General features: G+C 55.6%; 4 protein-coding genes across 5 annotated transcripts in view; 3 read left to right on the forward strand and 1 right to left on the reverse strand.

The window, feature by feature from the left end:
* LOC118166136 (40-kDa huntingtin-associated protein-like) overlaps nucleotides 1-525 on the reverse strand; it is a 1,564-nt gene extending 1,039 nt beyond the window's left edge. The window contains exon 1 of one of the 2 annotated variants that reach the window (XM_035324780.1): nucleotides 22-525. In XM_035324780.1, coding sequence (XP_035180671.1) covers nucleotides 22-486 — 465 coding nt within the window. In that variant the 5' untranslated portion in view covers nucleotides 487-525. The other variant, XM_035324779.1, reaches the window with a different exon arrangement.
* Nucleotides 526-2,132: 1,607 nt separating this feature from the next.
* On the forward strand, nucleotides 2,133-6,710 carry LOC118165436 (probable G-protein coupled receptor 34). The gene is made up of 2 exons (XM_035323425.1): nucleotides 2,133-3,304; nucleotides 4,394-6,710. Exons 1-2 carry the CDS (start codon nucleotides 2,780-2,782, stop codon nucleotides 5,420-5,422), a joined length of 1,554 nt encoding a protein of 517 aa, XP_035179316.1. The 5' UTR covers nucleotides 2,133-2,779; the 3' UTR covers nucleotides 5,423-6,710.
* A 1,798-nt stretch (nucleotides 6,711-8,508) lies between these two features.
* TRMT2B (tRNA methyltransferase 2 homolog B) lies at nucleotides 8,509-15,815 on the forward strand. Its single transcript, XM_035324217.1, has 12 exons — nucleotides 8,509-8,696; nucleotides 9,504-9,558; nucleotides 10,054-10,173; nucleotides 10,579-10,678; nucleotides 11,441-11,511; nucleotides 11,965-12,111; nucleotides 12,542-12,636; nucleotides 13,195-13,409; nucleotides 13,539-13,640; nucleotides 13,812-13,931; nucleotides 14,601-14,700; nucleotides 15,559-15,815. Exons 1-12 carry the CDS (start codon nucleotides 8,509-8,511, stop codon nucleotides 15,683-15,685), a joined length of 1,440 nt encoding a protein of 479 aa, XP_035180108.1. The 3' UTR covers nucleotides 15,686-15,815.
* The window catches only part of CENPI (centromere protein I), a 30,114-nt gene continuing 22,575 nt past the window's right edge, over nucleotides 9,217-16,755 (forward strand). The window contains exon 1 of the mRNA XM_035325286.1: nucleotides 9,217-9,226. The gene's annotated coding sequence lies outside the window, so the exon portion shown is untranslated. The remainder of the gene's footprint in view (nucleotides 9,227-16,755) is intronic.

A 16,755-nucleotide genomic window follows, 5' to 3' on the forward strand; every position in this document is an offset into this window, starting at 1 on the left:
GTCTCGCAGCGCCGCCGCCAACTCCAGGCACAGCCCGGCCGCCAGCGCCGGCTGCCCGCGCTCCAGGTGCAGGCGGGCGGCGAAGGCCCCGCAGCTCTGCGCCGCCGCCAGGTGCTCGCCGAAGCCGCCGCGCAGCGCCAGGCGCTGCCGCAGGTCCCGCTCCTGGCGCAGGAAGAGCCGCGCCGCCTCGCCCAGCGCCGCCGCCTCGGCGGGGCCGTGGAAGAGGCTCTGCGCGCAGCGCGCTACCGCCAGCTGGCACCAGGCCGCGTAGGGCAGGCTCTCCTGGGCGCGCAGCTCCCGCGCCAGCGCCGCGAACTGCTCCGCCGCCTCCGCCACGTTCGGCTTCCGCAGGAACCGCCGCCGCAGCTTGGCCGACACCAGCCGGTACCGCGACAGGAAGTCCCCGTCCCCGCCGCCGCCGGGGCCCGGCCCGGGCCCGGAGCCTCCCGCCCCGCCGGGCCCGGAGCCGCCCGCCGCCGCCAGCATCGCGCGCCGCCCGGAAGTGACGCCCCCGCGCCGCGCCCCCGGTGCCTCTTCGCTGCCGGCCAATCGGCGCCCGTCCCGGGATCAAGGGGTGGAGTCTCAGGCGAGAGTGGGCGTGGTCTCATACAAGAGTGGGCGTGGCCTCTGCATAGTATCGCACGGTGTGGGCGTGGCTATTCTCACCCCGTTGTGTCCCCGCCTATTGTGGGCGTGTCTCCAGGAGGCCCCGCCCCCAGCAGTCTCCCGGCCCCGCCGGGACGCGCAGCGCGGTCCCGCTGCTCGGGGGGCACCCGGCGGGGCCCGAGGGCAGGAGAACCTCGGGGCTCCTCGCTGCGGCTCGTCCCGGGCAGCCCCGCCGCCCCTTCTGCCCTCGGGGTAGGGCCCCGTGGTGCCCTCCGCACCCTCCTGCTGCCTCCTGCCCCTGGACGTCGCGTTGCAGAGGCGTGATGGCCGCAGGCGCTCGGCTTGCTGCCCTTCCCGCACGAGCTTGGGGCAGCTGCACGGTTGCCATGATGTGGGCACTTGTCCCGTCCCGAGGGCAGGACGGGTGCCATTGCCTGAAAGTGAAGTTGGGGCTCGGTGTATCGCACCAAGGGTCAGAGTTCAGCGTGTGTAACAAACACCCCAGCGTTCTAAGAAAACCCTCTCTGACCTTTTCTCTGAGCTCACCAAACGTACCACAAAGCTAGCAAGTGAAACTGAAATGCGATGGATAATGTAACTCATCCCTCTGCGACGCTTCAGAACGAGTGAAAAATTCCCCGAGGTGATGATGCTGCGGCATTCCGGCCATCGGCCTCCCCTGCAGGTACCCGGTCACGGCAGCCACCAAACCGCAAGGCTGCCAGCGCCTCGCTGTGCTCTGAAGGGGCACGCCGCGCTTCCTGCGCCCATAACCACGCAGGGGCCGTCACAACCCCTCCCTCAGCACTGCAGCCCCCGTTTCTGTTCCCTGTCCCAGCAGCCCCCTCCTCCCTGCCAGCCTCCCTTCCCTCTCCAGCTGACCAGACCCACCAAATGCCGCAGCCTTGCTGCAGCTCGAACCTGGCCGCCTTTTCCCAGCCCCACGAGACGACCGGGGTCGTTCCAAATGCCCGGTCCCTCCAAAGGGCTGGGCAGGAATGGAGGATGTTTCCTGCCTGCGTGAGTGCCGTGACCTGCTGGTACCATGCAGTGACTGACAGCAGCGAGCTGACATTGTAGAAATGCCCTTTCAGGTCCCCGGGCTCTCTCAGTTCACAGTCATTTCTCCACTCGCTGGCTGGCAGGTTGGGTTGGCTTTGTCTTCTGTAATTACTCAGCAAGGGCTGGAGGTGAGGCTGATGCAGCACAAGGCACCAAGGTGGAGAAACCTGGGGTTCAGCAGCCTCTGATTTCCACTCTCCAGGCTCTGAGATTCCCACGGCTGGAACAAGCTGCCCTCCTGACACGTCCTACTCCTGCCCGGGGTAACCACATTTTTTCACTGCATGGGGAAGGGACGATGTTGCAGCCAGGTGTCCGAGGAGCACGGCCGAGGGGTTTGGAGCCAAGCCCCACGCACGTGCTGGTAAAGCACACTGCTGCTCTGCATTTAATCCTGTTTCCCAGAGCTATCAATCTGGGGTGCCGAGAAGAAAATTGATGCTGGGCTGGGAAATCAGCCTGGCAGTGCCTGCGCACAGGCTTCCCGCACGTGTCCCTTCCCAAGACAGGCACGTGTGGTGGCCTCAGCTGCTGTTGAGGGGTCTGAACGTCAGGGGTTCCCTCGTGGTGGGTCTGTGGGAGCCCCTCACGGCTGACATTTGGCTGCCTGCGGCCTCACGACTGAGTCACCCCTCGGGACCCGCTACGTGCATTGCCCTTTGAGGCTCGCACCGAAACATGAGCTGTAGACGAAGAGATCTCGAGAGCAGGTCCCAGCTGGGCAGGCGCAGGGCTGAGGGGGCACGCGGAGTGGTGGGGTGGCGGGGCACAGAAGTATTTGCAGGAAGATGTGCTGCTGGGGCCTGCCGCGGGGCTGGGAGCTCTGCACCGCTGCGTTTGCTCTCTCGGTCCCGGCCGGACCCTGCTGCAGCGGCTGCTGAAAGCTGATGGGAGGATTTGTCCTTTCCACTGCCATCCCCGGCCCCCTCCTCCCCTGCCCACCGTGGCTATTTGCATCTGCGTGGGCGAACCTCGCGCTGCTCGCCGAGCTAAATCCAGCGGGGTGGAAACTTCTGCGGAACGACCTGCTGCGGGCACGTAGCTGGGGCCGTAGCGGTGTCAGGAGGAGGGCTGGGGGACGAGCTGCCCGGACCCCCGCCTCTCAGCCCCCATGGGCTCTCCCCACCACCCCAGCTGGGAGACTTCACGCAGACAGCGCCGGGGCAGGAAAACGGCATCTGGAGGCATTTATTTCAGCATCTGCCCACAGCTCCCCACCCTGCAGGGGCAGGAGGACACCTCGGGGCATCTCCCCTGCTCCTGCCTGTGTGGGCGGTGGTGTGGCACCGTGCCCGCCTCCCCTGGCACCCGGCGTCCCCGCTGGTCCCGAGGGCAGTGGGTGCAGGTGCGCGGGGCCCTTTTGTGGGACGTTTTCACCCCTCCTGCACCAGAAGCCCATTTCTGTCTGTCTCCGGTGCACCTGGGTGTGTTGCAGAGCCTGCACCGGCAGGAGCCCCCCAAAACACTCCCCTCACCTCATCCAGGGGGGGAAAACCCCGCGTGGGAGGAGCAGGGAGAGCGGGGTGACGCTTGCCACGGGTGGGAGGTGTGTCACCAGCCAAGGGCTTATAGCAGCCCCGGCGAGAGCAGGAACCTCCGTCACAGCAGCTGTAGGAGCAGAGGAGCGCCAGGCGAGGTGAGTGGCTCCGGGTGGCTTCTCTTCTCGCCGTGAGGCACCGGGGAAGCTTTGCTGCACCTGCGAGCACGGGGGGCGGCGGGGCACCGGGGCGGCCAGCCGTCAGGGTGGGAGAGCTGGGGCTGAGCGGGGCGGCTGCCGTGCGGCGAGCCAGGAACGACAGAGGCGAGACGCTCGAGCCGTGGTGGTTTTAAAGCGCTGCAAGTGGCAGGCAGTAAACCCGGTGAGCTCTGCTAGCTCCGTCCAAACCTGTCAGCTGCTGCCCCTGCTTGCTGGGGACGTGTGGAGGGAGCAGAGAAGTGCGTTAGGAAAGTAGTGGCTGTCACTCAGCGTCACGGCAAGTGGGAAGGTGAGGGGACACGCATGAGCTCGTGGGCATGTGAGGTGCTTCTGTGGTCAGTCCCAGCAAGGCAGGTGCTGGCAAAGGATGTCCAAGTGTCTGGCACTGGGTCCCCGGGCAGCACAAGCTCAGCAGGGCTCTGCTGTCCTGTGGCTGGCGAGGGAGCAGCAGTTTGAGGCTGATTTCCCAGCCTCGGAGGGGTGGTGGGGAGCTCTGACCGACCCCATTAGTGCCCCTTAGCAATGCCAAGATGCCTGTAAGCATCTTGCTGGCATGTGGCCTGAATTCATGTTGGCTGTATCCATTTTGTTGCTCGTGGGCAATCAGAGGGGTGCTTTTCCCCACAGAGGACTGCTGGGCATTGCTGTTGAGCCCAGCACGCCACAGGCAAGCCTGGCCAGCAGCCTGGGAGGAGCTGGGACGGGAGCCACTGCATCTGGGGCAGGAGCTGGCTCTGCTTTTCCACCAGGATATAAGAAACATCCCCTGTGGATATTTCTCTGCAGGCTGGGGAGAAAGCAGTGCCCATTCCTGGTCCAGAGCCAGTGATGGACCTGTGCAGGAGCCTGCTTCTAGCTCCCCAGCCCATTTCCCTTTGCGTAACAGCCTGGGAGACCATGAGGTCATGTTTGCAGGGACCTGGGGCACCCAGGTGCCACAGGGGGCTGTAATACCCTTTTGTCCCGATGCCTGCAGGCCTCCAGCTCATGCCAATGCCCGTTCCAACTCCCATGCATGTTTCATTCCAGGCCCGTGCACTTGTCATGGACTCCCTGAGCACTGTCCTGCCCACCAGCGAGGTCACCGAGCACAGGCTGGGCAACTCCTGCTCCCAGATCCGAGATGAGTTCCTCTCCGTGACGCTCCCTGTGATGTACTCGCTGATCTTCATCGTCGGGCTGCTCAGCAACACCCTCGCGCTCTGGGTGTTCTCGTGCAGCGTGCAGCGCATGACCTCCATCACGGTGTACATGAGGAACCTGGCGCTCTCCGACCTCTTGCTGTCCCTCTGCCTGCCCTTCCGCATCGCCTTTCAGAACAAGAGCGAGCCCCGGATCTTCTGCAACGTGGTCGGGGCCTTCTTCTACCTCAACATGTACGTCAGCATCACGTTCCTCAGCCTGATCAGCCTGGACCGCTACCTGAAGATCATCCGGCCCCTCCAGAAATTCAAGATCCACACCGTGGCCTGTAGCACCGTGGCCTCTGGGTTGGTTTGGTTGGTGCACTTAGCCTTCATGATGCCTTTCTTTTTTGAGACAAGAGAAAAAGGGCCCTGTGACTATAAATGCTTCCACTTCAGGAACAAAAGCACCACGGCTGCAGCCTTTAACATGACCGCAGTAGTGATTTTCTTTATCCTGCTGCTGCTCTTCCTCTACTTTTATGGCAAGATATTTGCCAAGCTCCACAGAGTCTCCTCGGTGAAGGCTCAGCAGCTGAACAAGAAGACCAGCATGAGAGCCATCACCAAGACCTTTGTAGTCCTGATCATCTTCATTGTATGCTTCACCCCCTACCACATCATCCGCATCCCTTACATCCTGGCGCAAGTCGAGGCCATTTCTAGCCTGCCCTGGAAGCAGGGCCTCCACCTCGCTAACGAGCTTGTGCTTTGCATATCAGCCCTCAACAGCTGCCTTGACCCAGTTGTCTTCTTTTTCTTGTCCAGCAGTTTCCGGAGGGCTGTGCTCTGCACCTTCCAGGGCAGGCTGAAGAGAGCTCTCATGAGGAACCAGGGTAGGCTGAACCACAGCAGGTCCGTGACAGAAATGTAGGCTTTACAGCAGGGCCGAGGACCTGGGCATGGGATTTTCTCATCACGGATTTGCTCTGGCTGCTGGTGTTTATGGGACGAGGTTTGCTGGGAAGATGGAGAAAGAAACTGGAACCGCTTCATGTTTCTTCCCCTCACACCAGCAGGGTTAGAGCTTCCATGGGGGGGAAGCAAAGAGGAAAGGATAACTGGGACCTTACTTTTCCTGCCCCAGCTCTGCCGGCATAGCTGAAGGACGTTTCCTAGGAAGAACAAAGCTGGAAGTGCCAAAGGAGAACCAGCGTTGGCCTAGGATCTCCAACCAGCCCAGGGAAGGGCAGGGGCAGAGCCCCGGGCAGAGACAGGCTCCTTCAGTGGGAGGGAGAGGAAGGAGGGGAATAGGAACTTGCTGTGAGTCTCTGTTAATACACATCACCTCCACACCAGAGAAAGCAGAAAAGGGAAGGGGAGGGGAGATGATGCAGTGCAAAAGCATTAGGAAAAGGTGAGGGAGACACTCATCAGAGCATTACTTGTGCAGCGGGTGAATGTTTTGCTCTGCAACGGTGTGCAGCGCTGGGCTTGTATGACAGGCATGCCAGGAAATGTGCAGACCCTGAAACCCCAAACCACGGCAACGATAACTGTTACTCTCTTGTTACCACGCTCTTTGTAACTCCGGCTCAGCCTCACCTCTCTGGAGATTCAAACAGGTAGCTCCAGGCTTCCTTCAGCTCTGTTCCTTTGCCCATTTCACTGGCACGTTCACGGAGGGCTGGCAGCCTCTCCTGGTCATTGCACAGCACTCTTTTGGCAGTGGGACCATGCCAGGGTCATTGCTATAGGAAGGGGTCCAACAGGCAAAGGGGATGCAGCACAGAAGTGCCTGCAGCTCGTCTGAGACCTGTGAGCCCCAAAAGTGAGCTGCTGGCTCTGAGGTCCTCAGATCAAGCACTGCTAGTTTGCAGTGGCTCTGAAAAAGGAACCTGCAAGGGTTTCCTGCTTTGATTAGTCTTCAGCATCTGTTCTCTTCCTGCAGAAGAGATACTTCTCTGTATTTTTTCCCTTTTATGTGCTCTCTCCTCATTTGTTCACTTATTCTTAGGAGACTGCAGGCTTGGAGCAGCAGCCTGCTTCACTCACACTTCAGGTGGTAAAGCCTGTGCCGTAAAGAGCTGGGAGGATTTTCATTCAGACTGTAAACTGCTTTCGTAACTGTGGAACTCAAATACTTGAATAATACTTGGGAGAATAAAATATTTTCTTAAGGACTGAATTTGCTGGTCTTTCTGGTCAAGGTGTGAGCAACCCCAAACCTCACTGTAGCTTTGTTGAAGGAGCACCTTAAGAACCAGAGGACAACACTCGCTGTCCTCTTGTCTCTGCTACTGAGTGCACTATGAGCAGGAGGAAGGGATATTTTTTTTTCTTTAGCAGGGGTGGGGGGAAATACAGAAAGCCAAGTTCTTCCTGTGGAAAGCTGCACATAAATGTCACAAAACTGTTTTCCTTTTCCGATCAGCGCTAACAAGAGTCAAAGCAGAAATGCTGCGTGGTTCGGAAGCCTCAGCATCGCAACGCCAGCATACATGTGTGCCACACGGCCTGCGGGAAGCCTCCCCCCAGTTTCCTGCAGGCAGTTTCCCCTGACGAAGCCCCATCCCTCGACGCCTCCCCGCGGGAGCAGCAGCACCGAGAGCAGAAACCCTCGCTGAGCACAACGCCAGCGTCCCGTGAGGGGGGCAGAGGGCTGGAAGGGCTCGGCACAGGTTTCTCTCGGCGGTGAAGGAGCCGGGTGAGGGTGCAGGAGGAAGATGGGGACCCTGGGGTCCAGGAGGCAGGAGGAAGCGTGCGGGCTGACAGCGGAGCAGGCGGAAGCCTCCGGTCTGCACTAAAGAAAGCCGCAGGGCTGGCGGTGGCTGCGCTTGTTTCTGAGAAGCAGGGGCCTGCCGCCGTATCCTGTTCCCCCCTTGCTCGAGGCAGGCAGGTGGGCCTGAGGCAGGCGGCTGCTGCTCACCCCCTGCCCTTTTGGGGGGCAGCAGGCCGGGCCCGGTGCTCTCCTCCAGGGCAAGGATGGGCAGCTGTGGGGATGCGGACGGAGGGCACCACTGCAGCCCTGACGCGGTGTGTGCGGCCCTCACGGGGCTGCTCTTTGAAACTGGGGCCTGAAACAGAGCTCGGGGCAGTTACGTGGTTGCACAGCGCCTGCTGCAAGGCACAGCCTTCCTACGGCACGAACAGCAGGGAGCGGGGATCGAACCCACAACCCTACGGCACGGGCAGCGGGGATCGAACCCGCGTCCCTGAGATCCGACCACGCCCACGCTGCGACCACACCCACTGTAGCCACGCCCCCTCCGCCCGATCCCCAGAGGGCGGGGGGGCGCTGCCGCGGGGCATGCCGGGAGCAGGGAGGGGGGGAAATGGCCGCCACGTCGCTGTCGCTCCGCCCCGGGGGGTTGTAGCCTCGGTAAGGGGTTAAGGGAATAAACGCTTAATGAGGAGCTTGTCGTTGTGCTGTGGTTAATTAGCTGCGGGCTCGTCGCACGGAGAGGCAGGCAGTAAAGAATTACTGTTTCAGGTGCTCTCCGAAGGCTGGCGGTGGGTTGAGGCAGCCGGTGCTGCTCGGCGGCTGGCAGCGCCCAGCTGGGGGCTGTGCGCGGCTCTGCCGGGCCTGAGCCTCGCAGGCCCTCAGGTTGGCCGCGGTCAGCACGGGGGCGCTTAGGAGTAGTCCCTGGGTAGCTCCTGGTCACGCCGGTGCCCTCGGTGCCAGCAGGGCAGAGGCTCGGGGGTGTCACCAGAAGCTTTCTGTTCCCCAAGCCGCAGGATTTATAGGGCTGCTTTTTCACAGAATTCTGCCCTGCACTTATATTTGAAGAAGCAGAGCCTCATTTCGCCTGTTGCTGCTCTGTTTCAGGTGCCCGGCTGGGGTTAGTGGCTGCTGCAGGCTGTGTGAGCGGAAGCCCTGCCCGGCTGCTGAGCCCCCGGTGCCGCCACCGGGTTCTTCCCGACGAGCAGCCCCTCCGCTGCCGCCCAGCCCTGCCGGTTTTCTCACCCCAACGGTCCTGTGGTGGCCGCAGGGCCTGGGGAGCGCCCCTGCTTCCCGCCATGGCCCCGTGCTGCGCGCTGAGCCTGGTGCGTCGGTGCCTTCGCCAGCTGCTGAGCACGCAGTGTGCGCTCCTGAGCGGCCTGCCCGGGCGGGACTGCAGCCTGCTGACAGAGAAGAGAGCAGAAAAGCGGAAAAAGAGAAATGCTGGAGAGGGCTGCGGCCTGCCAGGCTCCTCCTGGGAAGAGAGGTACGGCTAGTCTGTTTGGTACAGTTCTGAAGAGCAGCTGGAGCTGGGGAAATCCCGCTCCAAAAGCAGCTCCAAAAAATCCCAGTAAGGAGTAACAGCAGCTTCCCCGGCTGTGGGGTGAGTTTGCATGAGCTCAGTGAGTGGGAAGTAGTTGGATATTTACAATAGTTTGGGTTATACCCACCTCACCCTGTGTTCTCCGATTTCCTTTAAAAAGCAGATTTGACATGTTTTAGTCTTGCTTGCCTTGCTTTAGGTATAAGCAGTGATGAGTTCCAAGGCTTATTCCTGAACCCCCACTGGAGGGGCTGTAATTCCCTTGGTACTGCACAGAAACCACATTTTACTGTGGTGATTGCAGTGTAGCACAGCGCTAGATGTAACGGTGGCTGGAAACGTGAGCAGGCAGGTGATGCGGGATGGAGGCATCAAATGATGAGAAAAGTGTCTTGCCCTTCTAGGGGAAACCTCCAGGGAGACGGAGCTGTTCCTGGCCCTGTCCTCTCAAGGGGACTCAGAAGGACACCGGGGTTACTCAGGACACCCAGGCACTGCTGGCCAGCCTTCTGCCCCAGGCTCGGCGTGTCCTGTGTTTGCGGTTCCTGGGTCCTTCCAGCAACAAGTGCTCTGCTCAGGGAGTTTGGGTGGCCACAGCCAGCTCTGGTGCACAGCCCGTACCAGAACGCTCCTGCCCATGTCCGGCAGGCACGCTGTGCCATAAGGAATGTCTCGTAGCACGCAGACACGAGCCTGGTTGTATCAGGAGGCGAGTCGCTCTGGGCACGAGCACTGTGCTGTGTTTTCCAGGTTAGCAGACGCAGCAACTCCACTGTGGAGACTTCCCTACCAGGAGCAGCTGCAGGTAAGATGTGCTCATGTGGACTTTGTTGTGTTGCCCAAGCTGTCCCTTCCACCCCCTTGAGCAAATGCCCCCAGGATCCATCCCTTAGTGCTGCAGCCAGTTCCAACCCTATTTACTGCTGCTTTCCTTCTGGAGTTATTCTGAAGGACAAAAGCTGCTCTGTGGTTCTATGTGGGTGGTGTACGTGATAAGGAGCAGCACAGGGGGTGTGTACTTACACAGTGATCCTGTCCAGCGCAGGACAGCTGGGTAACTGGGGCTTCGGGGCCTCTTGGTTCCTTTGGACCAAGAGCTTCAGACCTGTGCTTGGTGACTCAGCTCTTCCTCTTTTTCTCTATTGCTCTGGAGTGTACAGCATGATGAGACGGGCAGAGTTCCTCTAGGGCTGTGTCTCATTACAGCATTCACTCCTGCCTCGCGCTGGCTGGGTGAGGAACAGCTGCCCGCTGCTGTGTGGTCCTGTGAGAGTGTTTCTGGCTTAGCACTCCTCTGCAGGTCAAGTACGAAAACCAGAGGAAGGTTTTACAGACACTGACATCGCGTCTGCAGGAGCTGGGTGTAGATGTGCAGAAGCCTGGTGAACTCTGCTGTGCTCTCCGTCCTGTAGTCCCTTCAGTGAGTATCTTGTGGGAATCCCGTCAGCTCTGAACCCCCAGCAGTCCCTCGCTTGGCTCCCAAAGGCTCTTGGTGGGGATTAGTTGGTTCTAGAGAAACTCCCCAAGGCAGTCTCTGTGGCCCTTACTAGTTTCTGCTTTTCTGACTGCCAGAGAATGAAACAAACCCAGTGCTTAGGGACCCTTCTTCATGTCATAGCCCTCCCTGATAAACCTTTCATTGTTAGAGAGCATTTTCTTCCCAAGGTACAGTTTTGGGGTCTCATGCACACGCTGGGTTAATGTGCTTTCCACATTTGTGTGTATCTTCCTGTGTTACCAACAGAGCATCCAGACTGGGTTTTGGCTTTCCTCCCTTACTTTTTTTCCTCTAATACAAGGCTCTATTTTTCCTTTTCTCCCTTAGCCCACCATTAATGGCTACCGAAACAAATCTACTTTCTCTGTAAACCAAGGACCTGATGGAAACCCCAAAACTGTGGGATTGTACGTGGGAACTGGCAGAGGTCAGTGCAGGACAAGGAACTGGCTGGAGAACCATTGCGGTGTGCTGGGTCCGTGGGCAGTGCTCTGCTGGAACAGCTCCCACCTGAGCTGTGCAGCAAAGTGCCTGAATCCCATGGGATGCCAGCAGAAACACCATTAAGTCTGGGGCAGCAATTTTAAAGCCTCAGTTCATTAACTTCTTAATAAATGCCAGTTTGTAATTTACTAAATACAGCAGTAAACAAAGCAGCTCTGGTAGCAGCCCCTTGGAGATTTATCTTCTTTTTAATTATGCCGTTCCTGCATTTTCAGCATGCTCCAGGAGCCTGTGCTGACCAGGGAGGGAGTGGGTGTTCGTGCGCTTCTACAGGCAGCAGAGCAATGCACGAGCGCTTGGGAACGCGTGAGGCAGTTGGGGTTTGTGCAGTGCACACGTTGCTCTGTTCCTGCTCCCTTTGTTTAAGAGCAGTGCAGTGACTCTGAGAGTTGCTAGAGGACACTTAAAAAAACAAACAAACAAAAAACTGTCTGAGTTCCAACCTCTTTGTTAAAGTTAGTGACAGGAATCGTTGGCAAGGGAATTCTGACAGGTCCCACAGAATGCAGTTACCTGGAATATCACGGGGCCAATGGGGCACCTCAATACCTTTTTTCTTCTTTCTTTTTATTTTTTCGCACAATGGGACAAGTCAGAGGAATGACGTTACTACAGCTTATCATGTCAGGTGCCACACTGATTTACTGTACCCTGAAACAAAACAAATGCCTGTCTCTCTTTCCAGCAAGAAATATTGTCTGTGTGAGAGCTGACCACGTGAAGAATGTGCCCCCAAAACACAAGCAAGTAGCCCAGGTATATTAAAAAAAAAAAAGTCCTGTCTGTCTCTTGACTGGGGAATAGAAAGAGTGCCATAACTCTTCTTTGGGAGAACATCATATTTGTAGTTATGCTGGGTTTTCAAGCCCGTTTTGATGTTCTGAAGATTTTCAGGCCTGACTCTGGCTGATGGACTGGTATTTTTTAAAACTTAATGTTGGAACCTCAAAACTGTCCCCAAGGGTGAAGTTAATGGTTAAGTGCTAATTAATTCCTGCAAATCTATTAAAACACACAAAAATCACAACGTTAAATGATCAAAATATCTTTTCCAGAACTTGGAAAGAGCTTTTACTGCCTATTTAAATGAAATAGGAAAAAAAAGGATGATGCTGGGGGAACAGTCGTCTGTTTGGGGTGCACAGCAACATGCTAAGATGAGGGCAGTCTTCCTTACTGTACTCTGGGCTTCCTCTCCCCTCCTCTCAGTGCTATGAGGAGTTCATCCGTCAGTCCCCCCTGGACTCTTGCATTCTCTTCCACGAAGGCGGACACTGGCGGGAGCTCGTGGTACGCACCACCAGCCACGGCCACACCATGGCGATCGTCACCTTCCACCCCCAGGAGCTGGGCCAGGTGAGTGTGCGGAGGGCAGGCCCCTTGAACAAGCACCTTGGGTGTCTGGTCCTGTCAAGTGCCTGACTGGAGATGTCAGTGAAGTGCAGCCTTTCACAGAGATGACTTCAAAGTCCTGTGGCTTAGAAGCCAGCTAACCCTGGCTCACTTCACATGCATAAAAAGCTAATGCAAGGCAGTTTTGTATTCACAGGCCCCTGGACAGATCTGATACTGAGCGAGAGAAGTCAGTGTCAGAGTCCTCCAGCTGACAGGGCGTACAGCACAAAGGAAATAATTGTAATACCTGTCTAAGATCCCTAAAACCCCAGTTCAGCCTTGTGCAGGGTTATGGTGCCAGGCTATTGGGAGCTTGCTGGGTGTATTGCTAGGGAAAAGTGCCCGATCAGATTACCCAAACACTCAGCTTTTCCTTTCTCTCTCTTGACAGGAGGCTCTGGCTACTCAGAAAGCATTGCTTAAGGAGTTCTTCACTTCTGGACCTGGAGCAGGATGTGCCTTGACTTCACTTTACTTCCAAGAGAGGTATATGTGCTGACGCTTGTAAAAACTGCAGTGCACTGTGGTGTGGGGGAAAGGCCAGGGGGAAGACTGAAAACAAAGCTTTTTCCTTTTCCTCACCTCTCTCTGATGAAACTCAGGTTGCTTCAAGAGAATGACAGATGTTTGGATGTCTCTTGCAGACGTGATTTTGAGGTAGTCACACATGGTCTTTATCCTGAAGCTTCTGAAATACTTTAATACACTATGGTTCTACCTCATGGGAATTTAGAGCCTGGGAAACTACAGGAGAAAACTAAAGTGACTTTCCCAGGACAGTAAATCATGTTAGCAGCAAAAGTGGGAATATATTCTAGGGCTACTGCCTTATACTATGTCATTTTAATCCTATTATTCTAGGTTGTTCAAGTTACAGATTCCTTACAAAGAATCAAAATTCTTTCCATGTGCTTACAATGCTCATTTGAAATAAAAGCAGGCAAGCACACTGGGAATGCCAGTGGCAGCTACCTCTTTGCAAACACCGCCTCCTTTTGCAAACACCGCCTCCTAACAAGGACTTTGTTTTATACCTTCTTCCAGCACCATGACGCGCTGTTCCCATGAGCAGTCACCCTTCCAGCTCCTTTATGGAGAGCCACACATCTTTGAAGATTTGCTCGGCCTGAAATTTCGCATCTCTCCGGATGCCTTTTTCCAAGTGAACACGAGTGGAGCAGAAACTCTGTACCGGGCAGTCGGGGAGCTGAGTCAGGCTGACAGAGACACCGTCCTCCTTGATGTCTGCTGCGGGACAGGTGAGCAGCGGCCATGCAAGCCAGGCTCTGACAGGGCTGGCATTTTGCATGCTGAAAACTATCCCTGCTGTACAAATGCTCGTTTTTATGCATGGAAATACAGATTGTTTTTGTATCCCTGATTTCCAGGCACGATTGGTCTCTCTCTGGCTCACCATGTGTCCAAGGTTATTGGTATCGAGATAGTGGAGAAGGCAATAGAGGATGCCAGGTGGAATGCAGCATTTAATGGTGAGTTCAAGCTTGCTGTTGCAGAAAGTTTCAAACTAACTGCTGAAAAAACTGAAGGAAAATTGAGGGGAGGGTTCTGAACAACCCCATCCACTCAGCAAAGAGTGGTACATCATGTTAGAACTAACGGCTGAGGCTGTTCTTAGTTCACGTTTGCTTTTTGCTTCACAGGAATTTCCAACTGTGAGTTTCACAGTGGGAAGGCAGAGGCTGTGTTACCACAACTGCTGTCCTCATGGGAAGATACCCGACCCCTTGTTGCTGTGGTGAACCCATCCCGAGCTGGGATCCGTAAGAATATGCCATTTATTTTAATCTTGAAAAGAGAGTTTTAAACAAGTTGTGTGAGAACTGTTATGCTGGCTCCAAGCCCTCTGCTTAGTTTGTCTCACGTTGCTCACGTTGCTGACAGCAGGCAGAACCAGCAGTCTCAGAAGGGGTAAGAAATCCCGCAGTCAGCAAACCTGGCCTCAGTGCTGCACCGCACCAGGCTCCCTGTGCGCTTGGGGAGAGAGTCTGGCCTTTCACAAGGCAGCAAGGCCAGCTCTCCTGCTCGTTGTATGTGCTGTGCTCCAGCCCTCCACACATCTTAGTGGCCTCTGCAGGGCTTGTGCCGGTGTGTACTGGGAAGTCCCAAACTGGACCTAGCGACCAGATGCTGTCTCACAAGCGTGTGGAAGGTTTTTTGTGCCTCTGTCTGACTGAGTGAGAATTGTTCCTCTGATTTCTGGCAGAATTAAGGATGAGAGAGAACTTCTCCCACTGCTCTACCCTGCCAGAATCAGCTGAGGCATTAGCAGTGTGGATCGCATCCCCAGCCTACTAAGACCTTGTGTCTGAGACAGGACATGGCAAAATGCATAGATTCTCTTTTTCCCTGTTCGATTCTATGATGCTTGCTCAGTAAGAGAATTCGCTGAGGTGTAGATCACTGGGAAAGCGTGATGTCTTTTCTTGCAGATTACAGGGTCGTGCGAGCCATCCGAAACTGCAAGGCCATCCGAAGGCTGCTCTACATCTCCTGCAAGCCAGAGGGCGAAGCCACAAGGAATTTTCTTGAGTGAGCACCTTCCTCTCTTCCTTTCCACTGATACTGGTGACAGGCACTATTGTGTGCCCTGAGGACAAGGACAAATAACTGGCCTTAGCTCAGGAAAGTTTTTGTTGTGACTGAATTTCACTGGGTTACTTCTGCAGGTGGGATCCAGGTCTAGTCAGTGCATGACCAGAGGTGGTTCATGCTTCTGTTCTACCTTGGGTATACCTGCCAGCTGCACTCACTGGCTTGAGACAGGGTATTCCTTGGGCTTTATGAGCCAGCAGGATGCTTTTGTGCATCGTTAAGGGGTAGAAAATAATGCTGTTACAACACATCTGTGTTGTGCACAACCCCTCCCCGACAAAACAGTGTGTCAGGGTGTGGGATACTGAGTCCCCTGGGTTCACTGCTGAAAGGCGGGCCCCTACCCAGCAAGCAAAGTCTGGTATTGGGATTAGTAGTCACCTGCTTAACTAGGTGTTATCCTAGTTAACTAGGTGTTAACCACCTAGTTAAGAGCTTATCTGGGCAAGCCTGCTTGGAGATGATAACAGGTAACCCGATCAAGGCAGGTGCAAAATTGAGGATTATTTCCTAATGGTATTAAATATCTTTTTAGCCTGGAGGGCTTGAGAGAATCAAAGCCTTAAGCCTGCCCACTGACCCTTCAGCTTGCCCACAGTGTTTCCAGGGCTGGTTTGTGATTCCTTATAGATGGTTCTAGATCTCAGTCAGCGTCATCTGCAGATTCTGATGGATGCTAGCCAAACAAAAGATAGCTCCTTAATGCATCCTCTGTGCTATTGTGCTGATGGTGACAGAGGGAAGGCTACTGTTACTGGTCCGAAGGATGCCCTTCAAACACTTTGCTTTCTACAGGCTGTGCTGTCCCCCTGACCCAGGGAAGAAGCTGGTAGGAGAGCCGTTTGCCCCTGTGTTGGCCATACCTTTTGACCTGTTTCCTCATACTGCTCACTGTGAGCTGGTGCTGCTGTTCTCCCGCTGACAAGGAGGCAGGTATGCAAGCTCTGAAGCTTGGGAAGAAACCTGCTAATGTCCTTAAGGCTGGAGTGGATGTAGTTATGATTTTATTTTTATACAACTTTGAAGAAATAAATTATTTTCTTTTTGCTCTTAAGTTGCCTAACTTTGCTGTTCTGTATGGAAGCACTCAGATTTCCGGGGTGAAAAGGTTGTCTGTAGCATTTCATCAGCCTTCCCTCCCCTTCAAGCTTTTCTGGGATGCTGATTAAATCTTTGTGCTTTGCTGGGAGACTGACTGTGGTGGGGATGGGGGGATATTTCCTGCATGAACTTCCAGTAGCAGTACTGAATCCCTGTCAGCCACATGCTAAGTTGGAGATATTTCTATAAAATGAAATGGAAAAAAAAGAGATTTCAGTGTCTCTTCTTCCACAGCCACCTTCCCCATCCCTGCTAACACTTGCTGATACCTAAATATGAATGGTCCTGTAAAAAAAGAGTCAGCAATAAGTTTTCTCATCAGGTTGCTCTATGATAGATAAATAAGTAAATAATATAAGGTATATTTTTATGTCATGCTATTCTCATTGGCTGGCAAGCTATAAACCGCAGTGCTGCATGAAATTCTCTCCAGGTTTGCAAAAGATGAAGCTGCTGCAAGCTGGAGGTAGGTCTTGGTCAGCAGAGTTCCTTATTTTGTGAACTCCGGAACTTCATGTTGCTTTAGGGGCTTTATTTTTTTTTTTAACCTTTATGTTGTATTGAAGTTCTGCTCACTAAAGGTGAACAAAGGGGCCGGACTCCTGAGCAAACAGGGAGAGCTGCCTGTCCTTAAGTGCTCTAGCCTCATGCATTTTTCACAGACTCCTAACTCGGGTGCTAAGAAGCCCCAAGCTTGGAGCAAGGCCAGCCGCCACCCGTCAGTTCTCAGGCCCTGGGGGCTCAAAGCCCGTGGGGCTGGGATGTGGGGGGCTTGTTGCTACAGAGGGGTGCCGCACCAGGGAGGGAGGCGAGGGGGAGATTCCTGAGGGGCACGGGAAGCCTCACCCTTCTACTGCCCTGTGAGCCTCCCGTTCTGAGCTACGGGGGGTG

The sequence above is a fragment of the Oxyura jamaicensis genome, chromosome 4, assembly GCF_011077185.1.
Source record: "Oxyura jamaicensis isolate SHBP4307 breed ruddy duck chromosome 4, BPBGC_Ojam_1.0, whole genome shotgun sequence".
NCBI lineage: Eukaryota > Metazoa > Chordata > Aves > Anseriformes > Anatidae > Oxyura > Oxyura jamaicensis.

What these genes read in the sequence shown, in the direction of transcription:
- LOC118165436 (XM_035323425.1), top strand. Translation starts at nt 2,780, where the DNA reads ATGGGCTCTCCCCACCACCCCAGCTGGGAGACTTCACGCAGACAGCGC. An exon ending in GCAGAGGAGCGCCAGGCGAG is followed by an intron (nt 3,305 to 4,393) that starts GTGAGTGGCTCC and finishes GTTTCATTCCAG; the next exon opens with GCCCGTGCACTTGTCATGGA.
- TRMT2B (XM_035324217.1), top strand. Translation starts at nt 8,509, where the DNA reads ATGGCCCCGTGCTGCGCGCTGAGCCTGGTGCGTCGGTGCCTTCGCCAG. An exon ending in TGATGTCTGCTGCGGGACAG is followed by an intron (nt 13,410 to 13,538) that starts GTGAGCAGCGGC and finishes CCTGATTTCCAG; the next exon opens with GCACGATTGGTCTCTCTCTG. An exon ending in CCCATCCCGAGCTGGGATCC is followed by an intron (nt 13,932 to 14,600) that starts GTAAGAATATGC and finishes CTTTTCTTGCAG; the next exon opens with ATTACAGGGTCGTGCGAGCC.